The sequence below is a fragment of the Aplysia californica genome, unplaced genomic scaffold, assembly GCF_000002075.1.
Source record: "Aplysia californica isolate F4 #8 unplaced genomic scaffold, AplCal3.0 scaffold00074, whole genome shotgun sequence".
Lineage (NCBI taxonomy): Eukaryota > Metazoa > Mollusca > Gastropoda > Aplysiida > Aplysiidae > Aplysia > Aplysia californica.
In genome coordinates, this window is record NW_004797344.1 from 54,507 (window position 1) to 79,491 (window position 24,985).

Sequence of the window (24,985 nt, forward strand, 5' to 3'; positions counted from 1 at the left end):
ATGTGTTTTGCTGCTTCATACATATGACTACTATGATATTAAAAATTTGAAAAGCTTAAATACCTTAAACAACTGTAATTTTCACCCACAGAGGCATCGCCGTTCATTTAGTTCGAAACTAAATATTTTGCTAGATTCCAGATGGCACACGAAAAGTAGCACCGACAAGAAAAAACGAATAGAACGTTTTCCAAATGTCACTGAATCAACCGGACACAGAATTTTAGCCTTGTGATCGTGAATGGGTTTTGTAATCTTGACGTCTTTATATCTGTATTCCTTTATATAATTTACATATTGCAATTTCGAAGCCTTCCCGTACACTCATGTGTCTCAGTTATGCAAAACTAAAAGGTGATCCACGACATTATAATGAAATGAATGGTGGTGTAGCTGGTTTGGCCTCGTTTGTATTGTTGTTGAGTTCGGTCCGTTTTGGGGTGCTGACACAAACTCAAAATCCACATTACAGATTAGAATTTAGAATCTAGATTTCTAGATCTAGTTTTAGTCTATTTCCTATGATTTGTTGTGTATAGGCAGGTGGGGGTGGGCGGGCATAGTTTTACTGTTGTGATACTGCATGTCATGTCGTAAGAGACGACTAAACTAAAGAAAGGCGGGCACTTTTTCGGCAGTTCCCACCCCGCAGTTCTTATTCACCGGTTTTGGCCCCAAGAGTAGGCGGTTTGCCCCCTTTCCCCAATAAAAATATGGTGGAGGGGGGGGGGGGTTCAGGGGGCATGCCCCCCTGAATTTTGCCATAATCTTTGCAGTTGTTCGGTTTGATATCTTAGCTCGCCGCACATCAAATGATAGATCTAGGCTCAATACTCAAATAAGGGGGGTGGGAACTACCGAAAAAGCACTGACTTAAACAGGCCTTCAAAAGGTGGGTTTGAACAGTTTGATCTCCCGAAAAAGCCAGATTGCAGAGGGCCAACTACCCAACCCAGTAAAAACAGTCAGTTACAGAAAAACACAGCATTTATTTTACGATCTTGGGAGATGATGGAGGAGCTTCTGCATTCATAGGAACAGTGAAGGAAAGCGGACAGAGCCTAAAGGACTCTCCTTACCTGAAATCTTCTCGTGTTGAACAAGTCTCTCCGGATTACGTTGTGGGATTTTCACACCATGTATGAAGCAGGAAAAAGTTCTCAAGTATCACAAGAGATGAAGAGATACAGGCTGCACATACTAGGAGTCAGCGAAACACTGGATACAGTCTGGACAGAAGCAGCTCAGCTCGGGGGAACTAATTATATATAATTGTATTCTGGGAGGGAAGACACCATGCGGAAGGGGTGGGAATCGTTTTGAGTAAGTATGCACAGAAGTTACTTAGAGGATGGGAACCACACAGGGAGAGGATCATAATGGCTTCATTCACTACAAAGAACAGGAGCCTCAACATGAATATATAGTCCAGATCTAAGCCCCAACAAATGATACTTCGGATGAAGACAAAGATGCTTTTTACAGCCAGTTCCAGGGGTCATTGACAAACTACCAAGGAAGGATGTTAACATCATAATGGGAGATGCCAATGCCAAGGTTGGTCAGGACAACATAGGTTATGAGTGAATTATGGGACAAATGAATGCGAATGGTGAGCGATTTGCAAATCTGTGCTTTCAACAGTTTTGTTATTGAAGGCTGTTTTTCCCCACAAGAGGATTCACAAGGCTACTTGGGATTCGCCAGATGGAGTGACAGAGAACCAGTTAGATCATTTTTGTATCTCTCGTAGGTTCAGGCGTTCTCCGGAAGATGTCATAGTAGTTCAGAGAGAGGCAGACATAGGATCGGATAATCCTCTGCTGTTGGCAAAACTCAAGCTTTGACTCAAAAGCAGCACTGGAACCAAAAGAACGAAGTTCCAAATAAGTCTCTTGGACGGACACAAGAAAGAGGAGTTTCAGCGGCAGCTGAGGTACAGATTTCAGCCTCTAGCCGATCTAAGTGGAGAGGACATGGAGGTGGAGATATGCTGAACCAAGGTCAAAGAGGTCTTTACATCAACATGTCAAGAAGTAGGCCTACTTGGTGCGAAGAAATGGGAGCTCAAGGAATGGGTTAGCCAACACTCATTGGATTTAATTAGGTTTAGAAGACAACTGAAGGCAGAAGGGAATGCAAATAGAAGAAAAGGATCACATTGAAGAAGTACATGTCAAGAAATCACTAAGAAACAACAAGGGGGAATTCATGAACAGGCTGGTAGAGACAGCAGCGGTAGGAGGGCACATGCGAATCCTTTACTAGACCACAAAGACTCTTGCTGTAAAATATGGGAAACCTGAAGTACCGGAAAAGGACCAAGAGGAGAAAACTATTTTTGGAAAGGAAGCTCTGTCAAAACGATGGGCAGAGCATTTCAACAGTCTCCTGAACGGACCACCACCGAGTAACCCACAAAACATCTTTCCAGCAAGAAATGAGTTATCAATCTGCTGTGACGGTCCTTCAAAACAAGAGATTCTGGATGCCATTAAGAAGCTGAACAAAGGTAAAGCGGCCGGTCGTGTTCAGATTCGACCAGAGGCCCTAAAAGCAGATGTCAATGTGACGGTAGACCTCCTCCCATTGTTTACCAGGATCTGGAATGAGAGCAAGTTCCGGAAGGATTGGAAAGAAGGACACCTCGTGAAGCTTCCAAAAAGGGAGATCTCTGCAACTGCAGCAAGTACAGAGGGATCACTCTTCTCCCAATACCAGGTAAGGTCTTCAACAGAATCATTCTGGAGAGAATCAAGACTGCAACAGATTCAAGACCACTGGATAAACAGGTTGGTTTCCGGAAAAACCGCTCATCACCGACCAGATTGTCGCGCTGAGGATCATTGTGGAACAGTCCCTGGAGTGGTCTCAGTTGATCGTCAGTTTTCATGACTATGAGAAGGCCTTTGACAGTACAGACTGAGCAACGCTATGGAGGATAATGAGACATCACGGAATCCCACAGAAGTTGGCGAACGTCATCATGAGCATGTACGAAGGGACAAGTTGCAGGGTTGTACATGATGGCCAGCTCACTGACAGGTGTGAGACAGTGTCGTTTACTATCACCTTTTCTCTTCATTTTGGCAGTCGATTGGCTGATGAAGGAAACCACCAGAGGACACAGAAATGGCATACAGTGGACCCCATTGACACACTTGGACGATTTGGGTTAGAAAATCTTATCCCGTTTAGATGGGCGGGGCACTTGACATTGATGTGGTCTGAGGACCAAACACATGGGTTCGCAAAATATTTTTTTGCCCAGACAGGAATGGATAACTCGATCTTGTCAGGGATTGCTCCTATCATCTATGTCATGATGATTTTACCAACGCTGGTCAGAGCATGCTACCAAACCGTCTTGTGTAATCCAAGTAATCATATAAATTAAATGATCACTTCTCAATCCCTTCGTTCAACTTCCATGTTCAAACTACCACAGTCACACATACACACACATGCACACAAACATAATTCACATACTTTATGATCCAATGTATTGCTACACCCTCACATGGCTAGATTCGAGGAAGTTTTAGTGCCTTATATCTATGCACACTAACCTACACAGGTAGTGTAATGGCGTGTCTGGATACCAGCAGTGATGTGTCATGCAAAGTGAGAAGTTCCTTGGTGGCCTCGTTACAACCTGATACTGTCCATGACGATGGGTGTATTGACTACTATGGTGGGCAGAAGGCGATTTGATTTTGAATTTGAGACAGCTGAAGAGCAATCTTGACAAATGCTTTTATACTTATTGGGTTTTTAAGAAAACGTTGTTGCCATTGATACAAAGAAAATATAGCGATTTCAGAGAATGGCTTATTGTACGGGCTATCAGTGATTTTGAGTATTTGTGTTATAATCTGTGCTTGTCTGTACGTCTCTCTTCTTCCTCTCTCTTTCTCTTGGCGTCATAAACGGTCAGCGATGCCGACAGCACGCAGGAACTCAACCAGAGCACTGGCATGATAGTTGGCGGGACATTTCAGGAACACATGGTCCATAGTCTCGTCCTCCTTGCAGGCTCGACAGGACGGATCTGGGTAGTTCGTTGGTGCAATTTTGCGGAGATATGATCTCAGCTTGGGGGATTTTCCACAAGTTCTCATTTGAGAGAGAAGCTGGTGGTCCTGTCGTCTGAGTGAGGCCTCAAGCTGGTATGATTGCGGCTGGGCGAACGGCAGTTTGGGTTTCGCCTCTCTTTTCACTTTGCACAGGTCCACCGGTGGATGATGGCATGGGTTTTAGCTGTTGAGAAATCGATTGGCATGTCAGTCTGGGTAAGCACTGCTGCTTCTTTAACCATGCTGTCAACTTCCTCGTTCCCAGTTAGTCGAGTGTGGTCTGGAGTCCACTGTAAGTTAAGTGGATGGAACATTCGGAGTGTTGGCAGAGGGTGTGCAGACGCTTCCAGATTGAGCTTGTGTAGTGAATCAAGCATGCCTTGTAGCTGGAGCAATACCGGCCCGCGGGTACACGGTGGTCAAGTTCAGTATGTGGAAGTGGAAGGCGAACATTTGGTGCTCCTTAATTTAAAAAAGATTATAAAAAGATGCTTTGAAAGATGGCATTGATGTGGATGAGCCATAGTGACAAGGCCCTGTGACACTGTGTACTGAACTCAGTCTTGACATGCACGTGTGCAGTAATCTTTTTATTGTAAAAGATCAAATTCAAGGGAAAGGCAACTTTCAAACAGCTTTATGGTTTGTGAAATGGTTAGATTGCTGATTAATTATATGTGATTAGGGACATAACCAGGAATGAATGGATTTCACAAAACTCTCTTGACAAAGTCAAAAGAAGAAGAGAGCTGAAGGCCCAAGTCAACAACAGCCGTACCCGAACTGAGAAACTCGCTGCACAACAAGAGTACACCGAAGTAAACCGGGAGGTAAAGAATTCCATCAAGAAGGACAAGAATACCTACCTGAATGGCCTGGCCGAAAAGGCTGAGAAAGCAGCAACAGACGGGCACTTACGGATTGTACACCAGACTACAAGAACTCTTTCAGGTAGGTTCAGCAAGCCCACTCTACCAGTGAAAGACAAAGAGGGAAAGACTATCTTCAACCCAGAGGGGCAACTTAACCGATGGAGAGAACACTTTGATCAACTATTGAACAGACCACCTCCAGAAAACCAACCAGAAATTCTTCCAGCCAGAAATGACCTCCCAATAGTCATGGAACCACCTTCAAGAGAGGAAATTGCAGCCGCTATAAAAACACTGAAGTCCCACAAGGCAGCTGGTCCCGACCATATACCACCGGAAGCCCTTAAAGCAGAGAAAGATAGGTTTGTGGAAATTCTCTATACTCTGTTTGAAAAGGTTTGGCAAAAGGAGGAAATACCATCAGACTGGAAGGAAGGACACCTAATCAAGCTGCCAAAGAAAGGAGATCTCAGCAATTGTAACAACTACAGAGGCATTACACTCCTGTCATACCTGGGAAAGTCTTCAACAGGATACTCCTGGAGAGAATCAAGCTGGCAACAGATGAGAAGCTTCGAGGAAACCAGGCAGGATTTCGCAAAAACCGATCATGTGTGGACCAGATCGCTACTCTGCGTATCATTGTTGAGCAATCGCTTGAATGGAACTCTCCACTCGTGGTCAACTTCATTGACTATGAAAAGGCGTTTGACAGCGTGAACAGGGAAACTCTGGAAACTCATGCGGCATTTTGGAATACCTGAGAAAATCGTCAAGCTTGTGAAGGCCACCTACGATGGAACAAACTGCCAAGTCTTCCACGAAGGACAACTCTCAGAACCATTCCAGGTACAGACAGGAGTGCGACAAGGATGCTTGCTCTCAACTTTCCTCTTCATACTGGCAATTGACTGGGTCATGAAAGAAGCCACCAGAGGCAAATGTAATGGAATACAATGGATCCCTTGGCAGCAGCTGGACGACTTAGACTTCGCCGATGACCTTGCGCTGCTCTCTCACACACATGCTCAGATGCAAGAAAAGACCAAGGAACTCAACAGGCTATCAAGGAGTGTTGGCCTACGTATACGCCCAGGCAAGTCAAAAGTAGTGAAGCTAGGAAAAGTTTCAAGCCCTTCTGTGACAGTGGAAGACACTCCCCTGGAAGAAGTGGACTCCTTTACCTACCTTGGAAGTGTCATCGATGGTAAAGGTGGAACCGAGGCAGACGTTAAAGCAAGAACCGCCAAGGCAAGGTCAGCCTTCAAGCAATTTTCAAAAATCTGGAAAGCAAGCAACATCTCGCTGCGCACCAAGATTCGACTCTTTAACTCCAACGTCAAGTCTGTGCTCCTCTACGGCTGCGAAACTTGGAAGACAAAGAAAACAGTACTGAATAAAGTCCAGACTTTCATCAACAGATGTATGAGGAGTATTCTAAGAATTAAGTGGCAGGATAGAATAAGAAATGAAGAACTGTGGGAAAGGACAGGACAAAAGGATATAGAAGTAGAAATAGGACTAAGAAAGTGGCGATGGATGGGACACACCTTAAGAAAGCCCAGCGGAAACATCACAAGACAGTCACTGCAGTCACAACGAGCACGAGGCAGGGGTAGGCCACGAGAAACATGGAGGAGATGCGTGGAAAGGGACATGAGAGAAATGAAGCTCACTTGGAACGAGCTTGGAAGGATGGCTCAGGACAGATAAATGGAAGGAGCTTGTATGTGGCCTATACCCTGCCAGGGGTGAAAGGCATTGATGAGGGACATAATGGAACAGTTCCATGGTTTGTAATGAAAAGTAAAGTAGGTTTTTTCATGGTCTTTGGACCTTTAGATTAATTGCGAGAATGCATTTAGAACTATGCACTGCATAACTGATAGTTGTCTTTTTACTTTAAATTTTAGGTGCTTTTCCATTCAATTCAGCAATTAATTATAATGCTAATTTGTTTAACATGCCTTTCTTTTCTTGAGAATCAAGTTCTTGATTTACAGTATGAGATTCTGCATCTGTATTCACTAAAAATTGTTTTTATATATACATACTTCTTTCTGTTTCTTTCTGTATTCATGATATGTAAAGTAAAATGTGATGTATTCAAATTTAAATGTGGAGCATGTTTCTGCTTTTCAGATTGCTTGCTGTAGATTTACATTTTTAGGACACTACAATGGCTGATGGAGGAGACTCAGACAATAATGAGAGGCCCAATTCTGGATTGCCTCGTCCTCAGAGTGTGGGTAATCAGTGGACTGGTTCCTCAGCCTTACAAAGGGCAGCCCTCGATGATCAGGTCATGGCCTCGCCATCATCAGCTGGTGCACCTCGCTCATCATTCTCTTTAATTTCATCTCCATTTGCACGTGGTGTTCGGGAGGCTGATCCTAGCTCATCTCACTTCATTTCTCCGAGCAAAGAAGGGGAAATACCCATGGAATGTTCTCCAATGAGTGTGAAAAAGTCCAGCTCTGCAACGGTAGATACCGGTGCGAGTCCTGTTTTACCTACCACACCTTTGTCATCCAAGGCTTCGGAAAGTCAGGGGCCAAGTGTTGAGGCACATTCTCCGGAGCCACAAAAATCCGGCACGCATTTGTTGTTCTCCTCTGATGACAGTGACGAGGGCTACAGCTTGAAGCCTGCAGACATCTTTGCTGGGAGTCCAGACTCGCCAGACACCAGCCCGGTGTTGAAGACTATAAATCTGAACAGTTTTGACACAGAGGATGATGGAAATGACCCTGGGGTAATGATGCTTTCTGTTTTCAAAATTTGCCTCTTCTTCTTTTGTTCTTATTTTGTGACTGTTTTGTAAAATTTACTAATTTGTTTAAATTGGCTAGGTATATCAATCAATTATGTTCTCTAATGATTTTTAGATTATTTATTATTTTTTACTGATATTTTTTGTCTTTTCTCAGCCATTTATATTGATTTTGAATTTCAGTTTAGCTGAAATTTTTCAACATTGGACCAGAATAAGGATTGAAAAGATTGTTTTGACGTTATTCAATTTGGATAAATACAGTCAAACCCCGTTTTACATTCGGTACTTATCAGCTATGCAATGATAATCTCTTCTGCAAGCTAGTACTTGTCGCTGATTTGCCCTGTCCCCTCCTTCCTTCCTTATCACCCTTGTCTTGTAAAGATATCAGAGTGGGTGGTTGGCGTATGCTGTGGTGTGGTTTGCTTCTTCTTTCCTATCAAACATCTATTGTCCTTATCTCCCCTTCTTTTTATGTTTGTTACTCTCTTGTAACACCTCATCTTCTGGCGCTCGTATGACCTCATGTAGTTGCGAGCGCCCGTAAAACCTCTACTAAAACTAAAAATGATATCAGGCAAAATGCGTTCGACAAGTAGCCTCTGAGTAGCCTCTGATTGGGCAGCAATTTTCAGTTTCAATTTATGGGCAATGAGACAGTTTCAATGTGGGCAGTATAGCGCGGTTTGACTGTAATAAAGCTATGTTGTTTTAACTGTTTTTCACTCTCTTTTTTTTTTTCAAGGATTTTTTGAGCAGACAGACCGATCAAAGTTTCAGAAGATGTCGATCTCAGGAGATCCGCAAAAATTATAACGACTTGTCCAACACACCGCCCAATTCTTTCTCCAGTAGTGGTAGCAGGAGGAGTTTGTTCAAAAGACCTTTGGACGTGCCAGTTAAAGAGGTCAGTGAATGAGAAATCATGATATATTAGATGCATTATTTTCTTTTGTTCATAGAGAAAGCCTAAAATCTGTTCATGTTGGTTCTAGTCAAAAGTCAAAATGTAGAGTGAACCAAATTCTTCTACTTGAGTAAAGACTCGTACACATCTTTCAGTGTCTTGTGAAACCTGAGAACTTTGGTATTGGAGCTGAAGTAATGTTAGAAAACTATTTGCAACAGGTCATGTTTCATGCTTAGGGTTGGAATATTTCATAAACAGTGGTCCAAAAGTGGTCAAGATACAATTGTTTGAAATTATCTGTTTTTTAAGGGTAATTTATGTGTATGACTGGTGCTTGCAAATTATGAAAGGTTTCACCATTCACTTCAGATTTCATGTCTGATCTCACTTTATACGAGATATGAACTTGTGTTTTTGCAGAAAAGTTTCTCAAAACTTTATATGAGATATGAACTTGTGTTTTTGCAGAAAAGTTTCTCAAAACGACTCAAAGATGGCGCTAAGTTCATATCAGAGGTACCAGAAACGGAAGCAGAAGCTGGTGATAATGGTGCAACAGCAACGGCAACGGCATCTCCCTGCAAAGAGGTCTCAGATACTGATCATGAGCGTATTCAGTCTGCTGTTGATTCACTACAGTCCGGAGAGCTGATAGCAGATGGATCAAGGGTATATATATATATACTGTAGTGTCTAGTTTCAGCTGATTTTGCCATGTGATGATTCAAAGTGAGTTTATAAAACGCGCTTTCGATTAGTGTCATTTAGAGTTACTTTTTGGCACCAGTTTTATGTTTTGAAGGTTGCGTTTTGAGAAATTTTCTTTACAGCAGTGATTATTTCCGTTGGCCTTATTATTAGGGCATCAAGTTGTTCCTATGTAGTCAGTTATCTTATCCACACTGTATGATATATTCAACTCAACTTCCAAAATGCAGAGTAGCAGGTCAGAGCTGATGAGAGCTTTAAATAAATCTTTAAATGTATAAGACCATATGTGAGGTATGCTGACAAAATGAGTTACTGCCCTATGAAGCGAAATTCGTCAGATTTACAGGTGGAGTTTGTACAGTATATAGGTATGAAATAATAAAAGTAAACTGCTCTCAAGCAATGTTCTGTCATCTGCTTTTGTCTCCTCTTTCTGCCCCCTTCTTTGGGCTCCTGACTCTTTCTGCAGCCTTTCTACTGCTCTTCCTTGGATCCTTCTTACTGCTGTCTTTCAGCCACACCCCTGATATTATGGTAGGAAAGATCTACACCTAGCCTTCTCGGACAGGGGTGAAAAGTCTTGGGGCTCCCGTGTGCAAAGATCCCTTGGTGGTCTAAAATCGATAATAAGAGTGGGCTTCGGCTGCCGCCCAGGCAAAATTCAAATTCAAAATTTCTTACCATCCGAAAATGTTTAATATGTCCCACGCCCTCATATTACCTTATGCAGTTGCGAGTGCAGTAAAACACTTACCAAAAAACCTCCCCAAAAACGAGGAGTAACTCATTTTGTCAGAACACCTCACACATGTTATGTTTACTGTCACTTTTGCAGTAAAAGCATATTGGGTAATGATGAAAGAAAGACTTTCTAGTTGATGTCTTCTCTGTCTTGTGCATGAAGTGGTTTACTTATTGCTCTTCTTTGTAAACTTTATTGACTGCCCTTTCAAAATCCTATAGTTTTACGAGCTGGACAATATTAGATTAGCATTGAAAGAGATTGCAGGCTGTATATAAATATTTTCCATCTTTATTGTATTACATTTTTTTTCCGTTTCAGAATTACTGTCTGCCAGTCACCACAGGAAAGCACCATGACTTACAGAATATTAATCATGAGACCGTAAGAAATGCTCTTCTTATTTGTTTTAATATTTTGCAAATTTTGAAGTTCTTGAAAAAGTTCTCTATTCCTTTGGGGGTTTTTTTGTGCGTTTTTTCACTGATTCGATATCTGTGACATCACAAGTATGGAAATTTGTCATATTGTCATCTTGGTTGTTATGTAGTTGCCAGCGCCGTAAAATCCCATACCAAAAAACATTGGTTGTAACAGTTAAACGGGCATTTAAAAAATCAGACAATATCTGTTTGACAGAGAATTTTTCTTTGCAAGGATAAAGTGGAACTCGGTTATAATGAATTATATGCTACATCTGGCACTAATACTTATGTGTGCATATTTTAGATATTCTAGTAAGCAGAGAAAAAAACCCACTGGGCATGTGTTAGACATGTTATTTCGCAAACAGCATCAGCCATTTTCACCTTTTTAGTCACATATAATTATTTGTGATCTGTAAGGGGTAAGTGGGTAGGGGGGGAAAGTCTATAAGTAATAACACTTTATGCTGTGCAGGGAAAGACAAATTGCAGTTTGTGACACTCACTCAGAAACACAATCTCATCTGCTCCACTCACAAAAAAGTTCTGGTTTGTTGTTGCTACATTTTTCAATTTTTGGTTGTCACTTATGGCTTCACTTGAAACTTGGCATGAGTACATGTAACTAGGATTATATACTGCTTATTTGCTGATTTTGCCGTCTTCACTATTTATGCGGTTGTTGAATATTGTTGAATATAAGGCATTACTGAGTCTTTGTGTTTCTTGGATTTCATTGTTTTGACAAGCGCCTGATTTCTTCATGATGCCACATGTATGGTATTAATGAAAATTATTGTCTTTCCATAGATGGCCTGTGTGCTGGAAAACCGTTATCGGGGTGCTTATGACAAGCTAACCATCATTGACTGCAGATATCCATATGAATATAAAGGGGGGCATATCAAGGTAAGAAATAATTTCTGGAAGATTGATTATTCCTCATATATGACTGTCCTTGATTTTAAAAAATATTTCTTTCTATGTTTTTATTTCTCAGTTTTTATGAGGACTCTTTCCTCAGCCTGTTGAAATTTGCTTTTGTTATGGACCTGTGGGTAGAAGATTGTCTCATAAAGATGAAAGTGCTCACATTTGTCTTGAATACCATGAATTCTTGCCTAACTCACGCTTTTTACAAATCGATCTTTCAGTAAATGACCATTGTCTTCAATACGCAGCAGACTAAGGGTTTCTATACATTTCGAACCATCAAACGCAAATCAGAATCATGAATTTGTATATCGTCAGCAAGCTGAAAAAATGTCATAAACCCAAAATTAAAAAAAAAACATGATTTTTTTTTGGTGCAGTTTTTTAAATCGGGAGTATTCAAAATTCAAAATCTAAATGTTGCAAGGAGCACAAGAAAAGTACAATGCCCACGGCCTGTCAAAGTACAGTTGTTCAATAATGTACTTAGCCATGCTGTCCTGGGCAATATATGAGCATTTTATGTCTTTATGGCCCTGTGAAGGGGTGGTGAGCCTACCTATAAGTGCAGCTCACACAAAGTTCTGTATTTTAGAGACATTATTTATGATGGTCTCCTTAGATGTGCCGAAAACATGCACACTTTTGCTGGTAAATGCAGAACTGATGGTCACAAAAAGAGATTGATTGCATTTTCAAGACTTCAAGGGGATTCTGATTCTGTGTGGAAGAGAATGATTTTATGATGGGCGCTTAGCCAAAGAATATAGATTTAAGGGAATGATAGCGCTGCTTCATTGCTTTATTATGAAATTCAGTCTCATCTTCAAAAAGCAACAGATGGATGAAAAGTCCAGGAGCCAAACATTTTCCGTGTTTGTCCTTCAGTGTGTGTGAGAGAGAAAGTGTTCCCCCAGGGCGGTGCCACTGACTAAAGTGTCTTTAGGCCTTTCCAAAGGGGGGACATTTCTCGTTCTAGTGCTCAGTAGAATTGTAAATGGGCTGATCGAACTATGTCATGCTCATAACTGCCTGAACTACGACAGGGAACTGCTGCTTTTTCTTTCCTAATCCTTACTATCGTCATTTTCCTCTACTTCTTTTGTTACCCGCTATTTTTGGGGTGTCTTGATAGTCAAAGTAGACTTTGTGCTGTTGAAGCTAGAGAGGTGAGCCGAGTAAGTCTGATTCCCTGTAAGGACTTCTCTGTTGACATCCACCCCTTGGTGCTCATATGACCTTATGCAGTTGCGAGCGCCGTAAGACCTCTTCTAAAACTAAAGAGAAAGTGTGTGTGTATTTGTGTGTGAACATTTGTGCGAGTATGTTAGAGAGCGAGTATGTTTGTGTGTGTGTTTTGTGTGTAGCAATATGTACATTTCTAGCAGTATGCGTGGATTAAGTTTGTAAGAGTATGTACCGCGTGTTTCTTGCCTTCAGAAGAGACATTATTTTTTTTTAAACAAAAATATTTGAGGTTGGTATAATGAACCCGCCATAGCGTGGTTTTGTTGGTAATACTGGTAATAGCACTCACCATTTTGCTCGCTCCTTATGCACACACAGCCAGTGCCTGGAACAAACCACACTGAATTGATAACGCAATAAGAACAATGTGTGGTGGCTTAGTACATTTCATCAGCCTCAAAAGGAGATCGACCAATGCACCTAGTCACAAATCCCATCTGAAAAGACATCTTTTCATGAGGTGATTTACATCATCCACAGTACCTTTCTTTTGGTACTGGTTTCCAAGTGAAGGTACAATTTTTAAAAGAATGAAAAATTGTTGGGTTTTTTTTTCTCTCTCTTGAAAAATCTTGTTTTCTGGGCTTATGAAGTTTTAACAGCTTGTCGACATTATCTTATTATATGGCTGGCTTTATAAGGTTTCAGATACAAAAAAAAACAATTGAAAAATCTGTCAATAAGGAAGTTATACCTCTTTTTAAAAACCCCAGCACAGCGCGTCCTCGATGAGTTAGCTTTCCAATAACTAATTGAAGAAACCCTCTTTTTTTCCCTCTCTCTGTTTATAACTCGTGCTCCTTTTTTACTTTTATCTGTTTGAAAACAAACACCTTAAAACTTAGAGTGGCTCCAAGTTCTCAGATATGTAGGTCAGATTCTGCTGAAAGGGAGTGGCTGGATGCTGGATAAACCTGTTTCTTAAAGGTCTTCTTTTAAAATTAATGGTTGCAGTAATCAAACACAGTTTTACTTTCACATTTTCTCAGTGTATTTGCTCTTCAGTAAATAACCATCAACAAGTCAGTTTAGGGTTTCTTCTCCCTGCTCGTGACTTGTGTCGCCCATGAGTACATTTTATGGATACTAGAGCTAGACACACCATAATAATATGTGAGGCGACATGGTGAAATCAGGCGCTCGTCAAAATAATCAAAGTGAAAGGACTGGCATTTTTCATCAGGTTTGTGAATTTTTATCCAATTTTCATTTTTTGCTTTTAACCATTTCATGCCCATTAAAGAACACATTTCTGTGTGGATTTTACAGAAAAGCCATGATTAAAGGCCCAAAAAAGAAAATTTTTAATTTCCACGGCTCTCAAGCTAAGGAAATAGCTCATATTGGCGGCCATTTTCTCATTAATTTTACCTCTGCAACCAGGCGACCCACCCCCTTCATTCGCAAATATCTCAACTTCTATTCAAGATAAAGGAATATTTTTTTTTTCATCCAAAGCAAGACAAATGAATAAGCTTTAAGATGATACCGATAACTCTACATGCCCCAACACTGACGAGAGCCTGATTCCACCGCGTGGTGACACAAACTATAGTTTGTAAAGTGCATAGAGTTCCTGATGAGTGGGAATGTGTGCTATACAAATGCTATTTATTATTATTATAATGTCGGTCAAATGAATTATTTGAAGAGAAGAGTCTGTACGAAATGTGTCTTCACTGAGTAGCAGGCAATTGGGACAAAGAAATACCATGTCCGGCTTTGATAAAACTTGTCTCTGTTTCAGGGTGCGATAAATATCTATACTGAAAAGGAGATACGAGATTTCCTCCAGCGTGAAGTTGAGGAATTTAAAAAAGCATCTCGTGTGCACATCCTTGTGTTTCACTGTGAATTTTCTAGCCAACGAGGTCCTTGCTTGTAAGATGGTTGTCTCGCTTTTCCTATTTCGTTGATTGCTTTTGTTTTGTTTTGGTTTTTTTCCCCACATTACTTTTGCAGCACGGACTTTGTGTTTCTTGTTAGGGCATGCTTGATTCTCCAGGCTATGGACAAAGTATTCTGTACACTTTGGTTTAGCAGGTTATAAAAGTTTTAAAATAATGAGCTGTAGAAATTCTGCGCTCTATTGGTTTTGTGTAGTAATATATGTTCTATATGTAACTTACAATCTGTACACAACTGGAACAGCCTTCTGTTGGTCTAGAATAATAAATCACTTGTGGCATATTGACATGATGTATAAAAAGCAACCGTTCTCCCCCCAACGCCCGCTCGCTGCCCCCAAATCAAAAGTGATTTTGCATGAGTTAGTCTTATTTGGCTTTTCTAAATGAAAACTACCGAGAGTGAGGTGTTTAATATTTTGAAACAAATTTCTCTCTGCCGTTTTTGACATTTAATGATGACTGAAACTTCTAGTAAAACCTCAAAGTATTTTTTTCCACCCTGTCACTGTCTGTTTTCTTGCTTTTTTGGCTCATTGGATCTTTTGTGTAGATGTAATGTGTGCCTTTTTCTTTTGGTGAAGACATTACAAAATCTGGCTACCCAACTCAATGTGACTTTTTTTTTGTACTTCCACATCTTGAATCAGCTGTTTAACTTGGATTGGTTTTAAGTTTAAGGCTATTGTGAAGATAGGACCTTTAATATAGTAACAACTAGCCATTACTCTCATCAGAAATTTTAGTAGATAATTGAAGTATCAAACTGATATTGATGTTCAAGAAAGCAGGCGAAATTGTCTAAAATAGCCACTCGTTATCAAAAGAGAAAAGTGGACGTCTTGCACAGTGTCGTTTCATAATATAAAGTAAAATGAAATGGAAGAAATGGAAAGTGGCCATTTGTACCAGTGATTGTCTTATATTATATAGGTGGTTGTTTAACCAGGTTTATCCGCATGTACTCAAAATGAACGTTTACATACACCATCACATGTTGTTCAGGGGTGGGGGTCTGGAAATCGTACGTGATTAGTGGAACTTTTAATCTTTTTTTTTTTTTTTTTTGCTTTTACAACTCAAAAGTCATTGGACCGTAGTATTTACATAACAAAACAGACACACCCAAAATAGTGTAACAAGCTGTGTCAGATATTCTGTGTTGACGTTACTGTTAAGAAGTGGATGTTAGCTTTTTGTGGTAAAACTTTGGAGCAGGGTTCTCTTGGGTTGAATGGTCTGCTTATGTTGTTCTGGTGAAGTTCATGAGTTAGAAGTGTTATCTGTTTATTATATTACGTGATTTAAATGGGCTGCTGCACTTTTGTGGAGCACGTATGTAGAGTGGGTAAATAGGTGTGTGTTTACAGTATTGACAAGGGTGTTCAGCCAAACTGAACCCACAAGCATGCAGTCATTTTCACGGTATAAGCATGTATGGAAAGAAAGTTTGATCATTTATGATTAGAGTTGTTTTTTGGGTTTTTTATTAAAAAAAATTTTTTTGGAAAAAGATAAGTGACAATTTTATTGTCCTTGTTTACTGCATGTGCTGAGGTTTTGTGTTTACAACTCGTCCAATATGTGCACTCCACAGCAACTACTGTCAGGAACTAGGCATAATGATAGAGTGATAGACTTTAATTTAATAACTTTTATTTTTCTGTTGTTCATGGTCATGTAAGACTGTCGAATTTTTTAAGCCAATGTCTTTGTTTGCAGGTGTTTTTCGATTTTGAAATTAATATTACACATCTCCAGCAAATACTGCCAAGAACATATCTTACACAGTGACAGTCCTTGTTTGTTTAGTATAATTTTGTTTTGTTTTTATTTTGCTTAATTAAAAAAAAAGAAACTTATTCTTTTTAAATTTATGTATTCATTTGCTGGTATTAAGCTTTTGATTTTTTATATGTGCGCTGTATAGCAATTGGTTTTTAGAGGCCGAGCACAGTGCCGAAGAGTTACATTGTAAGCCATCGCTTTTGGCAGTCAACCTTTGCTTTGTTGTTTCAATGTTTTTCTTCTACCTTTTCTTGTCTTGTTCCATGAATATTTTTTTCACTGTAGTGATACCCTTCTTCTTTCCTCCCCCCCCCCTCCCCCTTATTATTATTATTATTTTTTTTTACATACTTTCCCAACTTCCAAACTCTAGAGATAAAAAGTTCAATAGTATTGTCTCGTCTCTCTCATTTTCACCCTCCTTGGTTAACTAGAAAAAAACGTCACCTTTCATCATTCCTTCCCTTGCCCCTTTTTTACTGAATGCAGAGTGTCTTGGGTTAGTTAAGGTAAAAAAGGTGCATGAACAGGGTTGGGATTAATGTGTATGCCTCCTGAAGATAATTTCTGATCTCCTCTATCAAGTAGACCTGCATGTTTGCCGACAATCGTCTGAAATCCGACAATCGCGACCCGACCCACGAACCGGCCGATGCTATCGCTAGGCCCGCCTAGTATCAGTCAATGTGCGTAGTGCGAGGCCTGGCCGACTGCCAGCGACCCCTTTTTCTCCCGTCGGCTTCGTCGGCACTTTCGTTTTCGTGCCGACCATCGACGCGCACACCGCCGACTGCCGACGTCGGCGTTTCCGACATAATTGTCGGAACCTAAGTAGAAATGCGAATACGAAAAAGGACGACAACTTAAATTATCTACTTTCAGTTTCGTGCTCGAGCGGCCATTTTCAATTTCGTTTGTTGACTAATTCAATTGTTCAGATCGTGTGGATTCATTCAAGTCCGACTCTCTTGTTCTAATAGAATCTAGATCTAGATTTATATAGAGATCATTATAGACCTCAATGGAGGATTCATAATCCAATTCTATTGTGTCAAACCCTATCAAAGGTTGTGCTGTAATATTAATATTGGTAAAAATAAGCATTTCATCAGGTGCGTGAATTATTTATTATTATTATTATATTTAGATCTATAGTCTCAGCTGAGTCCCTCTGTTCGGAATCGGATGCGGATTTCTAGTTCAAAGCCTAGAATCTATTCCTATTCACTTGTTCTTCAAGATCTAGATCTAGATCTAGATTTTTCTATATCTATATCTAGATTTATTTTTTAGATTACTAGTCTAGTAGATCTAGATATCTAGATCTAGATCTATAGTCTATATGGAGGATTCATATTCCAATTCTATTGTGTTATTGTATCAAACCCTATAGCAATGTAGATGTAAGCCATATAGATAAAATTTAGATCTAGATCTAGATCAAGAATCTAGAATATATGCTCCTTGTTTGTTTTGGAGTGTGGTTTTTAAATTAAATTTTTTTTTTCATTTAGTACTTGTTTTGGCCTTTTTACATGCGAATCCCTTTAAGATGAGGCCCGATGCAGGTTCTTTTTGGGGTAGGGTTAGGGTTAGGTCTCTTCTTTATTGTGTTTGTTGGGGTGGTCGCTCGTTACTCGGATGTCCTTCCTTATGACACCCACTAAAGCTCTAATGGGGGGGGGTGCACAAAATTTTCAGACAATCTGGTTGAGGCTCACATGCAGGTCTAATCAAGGTAGAGGCTAACATGTATTGCCACAATACATGTGGTGTTTGTCTTTCTACTTTGTGTTGTCGGGGCTTTTGTTATCATTTACTAGGTACCACATATAATGTGACCTCTTATGTTTTAATCCTTAAAAGTCAGAATTTGAAGTCACTAGGTTGTGTGTGGTGTATTTATCAGCAAACATGGTGTCTTCTGCCAAGTTAGTTCTATCATTTTATTTCTAACTTTTATTTAATGAACACAAAAGTCTCAAATTATCGTTTTGGTTGTTTCATGCATGTTTGAGTCTTTATTTTTCACTAAGATAAACAAAAATTAGTATGACTGTTTCTGACTCACAAAAATGTTTGCTTTTTGTGTTCTAATTGGCTTTCGAATTCATTTGAGAGTACTTTAAAGTACTGTACTGCAAGTCATTGAAAGAGTGTCTGAAACCTATTAACATTTTATTTAAATTATTAATTTATAATTTACAACACATTTTTTAGAGGGCAGTTCAAGATATTGGTACTCGAATTAACGTTGTTTAATAAGAAAATTGTTGGGGGGGGGGTTAAAAAAACATTTTTGGGGGTTCACCTGGGTAACATAAAAAAAAATCATGGAAAATATTTTGTGAATTTGCTTTAGAAAATGTTGTGAACAAGTGTAAAACTTCTATCCGTCCTGAATTTCAAGGTCTCTTTAGTAGTGACTACAATTCATTTGTATTGAAATGTGAATGCTTTCATATATGTGTCAATAATGTGGAATAAAAATGCTGAGATATTAAGTACTTTGAGAGCTCAATTAGAATAATATATTCAGAACAATTTTGTAAATTCATGCAAGGAAAATGCGCTGATTTGATTGAGTTAACCTAAAAATGTAGGTATGTACTACTCACTTAGATCTATAACTCCATGTTTTATCATTTCCTAAGGCTGCGACACTTGCGACAAAATGATCGTCAGTTGAACAGGAATTACTACCCAAAGCTGGTCTTTCCAGAGATCTACTGTCTGTTTGGAGGTTACAAGGAGTTCTTCACACATCATCCAGTGAGTTGTTTGTCACTTGTCGTGAGCCGTAGGTATTCTGCTTTATAAAGTTGTGGGTCCTTGTACTTCACTATCCTACTGTTATTTCTTCTGTCTACCTTTTTGGTTTTCCACAAGACTTACTAATATTTACTGTGTCAAGGTGATTCATTCTTTGTAACTCATTCTCTTGATTTTTAATAAGAAACTGAGCAATGACCATCGGTAAATAATGAGCATAGTGAAGTTGAAAGGCAGATTTTCAACTGATGATTGCCGGGCACCACTGACAGACCCTACTTTTGTACTTTGCCTCTGTTTTTTTTGTCTACCGTTCTTGCATTTTCCTTTCACTATATCGCCATTATTGTGTCGTTGTGCTTCTCTTTACTCAAACAAAAAATTGTTAAAACGAATTTTCATGGGAAATTGCAAAAATTGAGTTAATCGACACTTTTCCCACCAAAAGGCAAATCAGTTCAGAGCTGAATCTCATGTCCATTCTGTTGGTTTTTGCGTCATGTTGCAGTGGGTGGTCGGAAGGTGCCACTGGTGGATCCTACTTCGTTTCTTTACTTCTGTTGTTTATGTTTTTCTGTCTTTCTCCTGACTGACGCTATATGACATTTACTGTGCCGATGTGCTCCTCTTTATTCAAAACTCAAACTCAAATGTATCTTATCGTTATCTTTGAGATGCTGTCTTAACTCTGCCCCCAAGAGAAGCCGATTGGTGACGGTAAGAAGCTGTCCCCTTCCCCTACGGGATGCCAATTGGCAACGGTGTGATATAGCAACAGAAATATTGTAGTAATGATCTCCTTTTTGACGTGTCATGCACACTTGTAATTTCCTTTCTGAATAGTTTGTGTGGCCTTTGAGGTTGAAAATCAGTTTATTTACAATAATTGGAGTAAATTCTTTCGAAAAATATCGAGTAGACCTGGCATGAGTGCTGCTTTACACTTACTCCATGATGAGAATTTGGATGATGAATGTGCTAGATCTAATGTTTTCAGTTCTGATTCTGATTCCTTTTTTTGGTGAACATGCTATCATAATATAATGTTCTATTTTCTCTCAATGGGCTGAAAATTTCATATTGGTTCGTTTATTTTTTTACAGAGATACAGGTGTAGTACTTAATATACTGTATCTGCATCCTGGTCTGTGGGGACAAGTGTTGTTCGCTCTGCGCGCTGTGTGGGCGGAGAGTGTTAAGTGTCTGTCATATTTTGGTATGAAGATGTGAGGTCCTAAAGTTGCCCCCATGGGTAACCTTTTTATCGAGTATCTCCACCTGTCTGTGCGGATGTTGTGTCGTTCTGAGCTTGGGTTGGCACTGCCAGGCAAGGTTGAAGCAGCCCAACACCAAAATGATCTAGCGGGTGGTTGGTGGGGGCTCCAGTGTGGTTTGCTCCTTTTTTCTTATCAAACATCTGTCGTCCTGATCTCTCCTCCTTTTTTGCACAGTCGAACCTGCCTTAATGGAAACCTGTGTAAAACGGAATCTCCCCGCTCCCCCTTTGATATATTCCTCTTTAATTACCTGTATAAAACGGAAACCTGTCCAACGTGGAAACAGAAAGAAAAATCCGCTCCCTTTCGAGGGTTTCACCTGTCTAAGACGGAAAATGCTTTGCCCGCTCAGCCTTGATTTGAAACAAAACTCTCAAGTATGGTTCCGCCGGCTCTAAACTTAAAGCCATGGCCATGCCGCTGGGCGAGGAAGGGGAGTAGGGGTGCAATTTGGGGGTAGATGTTATCCCATCATGTGAGCACTGAGCGCTGCAGATGGTCAGGGTAGTGTAGGTGTGAAATCTCACGACTGCCCGTGAGAGTGCTCGAGTAGCCAGCCACAACGGAAAATTTCCGGGTAGCCATATAAGCTAGAGGCGTGAAATTAGATTGACCAATGCCTACCGCCCTGATCGTACGGCCAGCTGAGAAAAGAGTTCCTCGAATAGTTGTTACATGATGGCAGTGAGGGGTGGCATTGGTGGGTGGGGCTAAGGGTGGAAGCAAAGGAGATGCTCAAACGTTTCTGTTTTTAATAGGTCAAACAGTGGTCCTATAAAAAGGCAAGCACTGGTGGTAATTGGATAAGTAAGACTGACGCATGCCATTATCAGACAGGATAGCAATTGAGAAGTGTGAAGTTTTGACCACTGCTTGCCGATCGGACAAGTGATCCTTGATCCCACCGGCTGGGCCTTTGAACCCCCCCCACCTCCTTCTCCCCCTAAATTCCCCTAAGACGGAAAATGTCTAAGACGCAATTTTTTTCTGGCTCCCTTGCGATTCCGTCTTACACAGGTTCGACTGTATTTGTTACTCTCTTGTAACACCTCCAATTTTTTGCACTTATATGGCCTTATTGTGTTGCTTGTGCCATAAAGCTCTTACTAAAACTAAAACAAAAACAAAATGATGTACATTGTGTTGATGTGTAATTGAGACATTTGTGTCACAACATGGTGGAATCAGGGGCTCGTCAATTTTGGACATGTGGAATTATTGGTACCCACTCACCCCCCCCCCCCCGGAGGGTGCTACTGACTTGACTGAAGTGTCTTTAGGCCATTCCCAAAGGGGGGACATTAACTTGTTCTTATGCGCAGAAGAATTGTAAATGAGCTGATTCAACACAACAATGTCATGCTCATAACTGTGCCTGAACTGCAACAGGGAACTGCTGCTTTTTCTTTCCTAATCCTTACTATCGTCATTTTTTCCTCCTCTTCTTTTGTATGTTTGTCACACTCTTGTGAACCGCTATATCCGGGGTGCCTTGATAGTCGAAGCAGACTTTGTGCTGTTGAAGCTAGAGAGGTGAGCAGAGTAAGCCTGATTCCCTGTAGACTTCTCTGTTGACATCCACCCCTTGGCACTCATATTATGACTTTGTGCAGTTACGAGCGCTGTAAAACCTTTCCTAAAACAAGGAGCTATTGGTACCATTTTTAAGTTTGTTCACTTGTCTTGCTTTTTATGAAAAAAATGCCTAACTGTCTTGAAAAAAGTTGAGATATCTCGGATTGAAGGTGGTGGTGGCTGTCTGGTGTCAGAGGTCATATTAGCGAGAAAATGGCTACCATAGTTTGATGACTTTCAAAGCTTGAGTGTCGTTGAAAACTGCAAATTCATATTTTTGTGCCTTTGATCAGCATGTTTCAGTTAAATCCACACAGAAATGTGTTTTTAAATAGACATAGAAGGTTTTGAGCCTCGCCTAGAGGTTAAGGTGTTCGCCTCTCATTCAAATGTCCCGGGTTCGAATTCGTGTAGCAACGGAAAAATTTTCTTCTCTAAAATTGTCTCCTTTCACCTCCGTTCTTGCTCTCTAGCAATGTTCTGTCGTCTGCTTTCGTCTTCACTTTCTGCCACCGCCCACTCACCTCCTTTGTCCCCTCCTCTGGGTTCCTGCTTTCTATCTGCAGCCTTTCTATTTCTTCTCCTTAGCTCTTTCTTACTGCTGTCTTTCAGCCACACCCCTGATCTTCTGGTAGGAAAGATCTACACCTAGCCTTCTCAGACAAGGGGGAAAAATCTCGGAGATCCCATGTATAAGTTGTGCACGTTAAAGATCCCTTGGTGGTCTAAAATCGATAAGAGTAGGTTTCAGCCGCCACTGGGCAAAATTCAAAATTTCCTACCGTCTGAAAACGTTTAATGTGTCCCGCGCGCTCATATGACGTTATGCAGTTGTGAGCGGCGTAAAACACTTACCCAAAAAATTTTTTAAATCTTGAACTTTATTATACTGTTGCTCTCCTCAGGAGCTGTGTGAACCTTCGGGATACATTCAGATGGATGATGAGAACTACGTGGCTGCATACCTACATTTCAAAGCCAGGGCCAAGTCTTGGACAGCAGATGGAGGCAAATAACACTCTTGTCTTTGGTCCTATTCTGTCCTTTATTTGGATAGCTTGGTAGGAAGTAGGCCAGTCAAATTCTTCCGCGAGTTTTTTTTTTTTTTAGATATTAAGAATAAAGCAATGGATTTTACAATGATGATTTTAATATACAATGGCGAGGACGCTGATGGTACTTTGCTGAAGACTGCGAGGGTTTAATTTTCAAGGGTGGCTGGTTTGACTTTTTAAATGTCGAAGTTTTTGCTATTGTGATATATCAATCAATGTTTTATATTTATAGAATCTTGAAATGTATTACAAGCACTATAGAAATACCTCCGTGATGCAAGTTTGAATTATCAGCTTGGTGGGTAACATTTTGCTTCACTCTTTGTTGGGCTTTCACAAAAGTTCACGTTTTCATTGGGCAATTCACATCCAATTTTTTTAGGTACTTTATATTCATATATCCTCAATCTAAATGTAAAGACTTTATTTGTATGGAAACGTGTTCTTGGCTATGGAGTTTTGAATAAATATATACGCATACTGCTTGCATCTACTTTAAACTAACAGGCTCATGAATGGCGTGGAGGTTGCTTGCTATGTCGTTGCTGATTTAGATTTCCTTAAACGTTTAGGCATGAGTTTATCTTAACATACACATGTACTGCTGTGACTAGTTTTGTATAGTATACTGATATTTTGCAGCATTGAGCTATTTAGTGTGTATTTTATGCGCAGAAAATGAATATATTGATCATCATGATTTTTCAAACTGATATACGTATACAGAGCTCTATAATTATTCCATAGTAAAGCACTTATATTTACAAATTGAACTGATGTTTTAATGTGTTCTCACAGTAATGAACTTTGGCAATTTATGCATTTTTTACATGTAACATAATTACAGTGAGTGATATGGAATGGATATGCCTTCTGTGTTTTCTAATCTGGAAAAAAGTAATTGTTTTTTTGGGGAGGGGTTTTGCATCACACTACCACAAGGTCTGGACTCTTCAAAGGTTTGCCTGCAGTTCCACTGACCATTATTTAATATTCCATCGACGTTAGTGAGTGACACTTTTCTTTTTTGATTTTTCTAATCCATTCTTGAGGAAAAATACTTCTGTCTGTTCATCCTGTCCCAGTTATAGTGTAAATCGTTTATGAATAGGACATACAGACATACACCCAAGCTCATTTAAATGTTTTTATTGTTTTAAAGTCAGGTAATGGAGGAGGTTTAAAAAAAAATTATTTTAGTAAATCTATATGAAATTGTCTTTTTTCAAATGAAAAAAGAATTTAGTTGTGATGATTTCTTGTACACAGTTATGAAACCATCAAAAAGAACTTTTCTCAGAAATTTTTATATTATTGTGTTGCCTATTGTACATTACTGTTTGTGAATTTTTATTCTTGTGCAATGTGTTAAATATCTTTTGCTTTTAGCTGTGGCTCATTAATTCTCCTACTGACGTTTTGATGCTTTCCCAGTAACCTCTGTGGTACTCGTTGTCTTCTGGTATGTCCTTGACCCGTGGGAAATAAACTAGTGAAAAGAAGTAGAAGATACACATCTCATGGTTCATTTTTGTTTGTTGTCTGAAGTGTGAAAGACATTGTGTTAATTTACAGTGGACCTCACACTTAACGATATAACATATTTTCAAGGCAATAATGAATTAGTTCCTTTTTTCGTTAATTCTTTTTTTCCCCAACACAGTGAAGTGTGCTTAAACAGAATCTGTAGAACCTCTAGATTTCCTTCTGGTTATCCAGGATTTCAGTTTAACCCTATTCGTACGCTGTGTTTTACTGTCGTATCCATTCGGCGTGGGGGAACTCTGTCAGTCTTCTAAGACGCCAATTTAAACAAGTGAGGCCTCCGTTCACAAACAGTGCACACTGGTTCCCTAATGACTTGATGATTGATTCTTTTGAGTCCGTTCATCGAACAGGTACACAGCTAGTCGGAAAT

The 24,985-nt window shown here is 39.9% G+C and overlaps 1 protein-coding gene across 4 annotated transcripts; it reads left to right on the forward strand.

Annotated features, from left to right (window-relative positions):
* Window positions 1-155: 155 nt before the first annotated feature.
* On the forward strand, window positions 156-24,581 carry LOC101849598 (M-phase inducer phosphatase). Of its 4 annotated transcripts, XM_035968667.1 has the most exons (10): window positions 212-250; window positions 3,578-3,694; window positions 7,091-7,703; window positions 8,470-8,631; window positions 9,103-9,303; window positions 10,409-10,471; window positions 11,323-11,421; window positions 14,441-14,574; window positions 19,043-19,160; window positions 22,918-24,581. In XM_035968667.1, the coding sequence occupies exons 3-10, from the start codon at window positions 7,128-7,130 to the stop codon at window positions 23,026-23,028; spliced, it is 1,464 nt and encodes a 487-aa protein (XP_035824560.1). In that variant the 5' UTR covers window positions 212-250; window positions 3,578-3,694; window positions 7,091-7,127; the 3' UTR covers window positions 23,029-24,581. The 4 variants fall into 4 exon arrangements, with proteins under 4 accessions (XP_012935534.1, XP_012935532.1, XP_005094070.1 ...); XM_013080080.2 differs by lacking the exon at window positions 3,578-3,694 and having other exon boundaries at window positions 156-245; XM_013080078.2 differs by lacking the exon at window positions 3,578-3,694 and having other exon boundaries at window positions 159-250.
* The last annotated feature ends 404 nt before the right edge of the window (window positions 24,582-24,985 follow it).

What these genes read in the sequence shown, in the direction of transcription:
- LOC101849598 (XM_013080080.2), top strand. Translation starts at nt 7,128, where the DNA reads ATGGCTGATGGAGGAGACTCAGACAATAATGAGAGGCCCAATTCTGGA. An exon ending in AGAATATTAATCATGAGACC is followed by an intron (nt 10,472 to 11,322) that starts GTAAGAAATGCT and finishes GTCTTTCCATAG; the next exon opens with ATGGCCTGTGTGCTGGAAAA. An exon ending in AGTTCTTCACACATCATCCA is followed by an intron (nt 19,161 to 22,917) that starts GTGAGTTGTTTG and finishes TGCTCTCCTCAG; the next exon opens with GAGCTGTGTGAACCTTCGGG.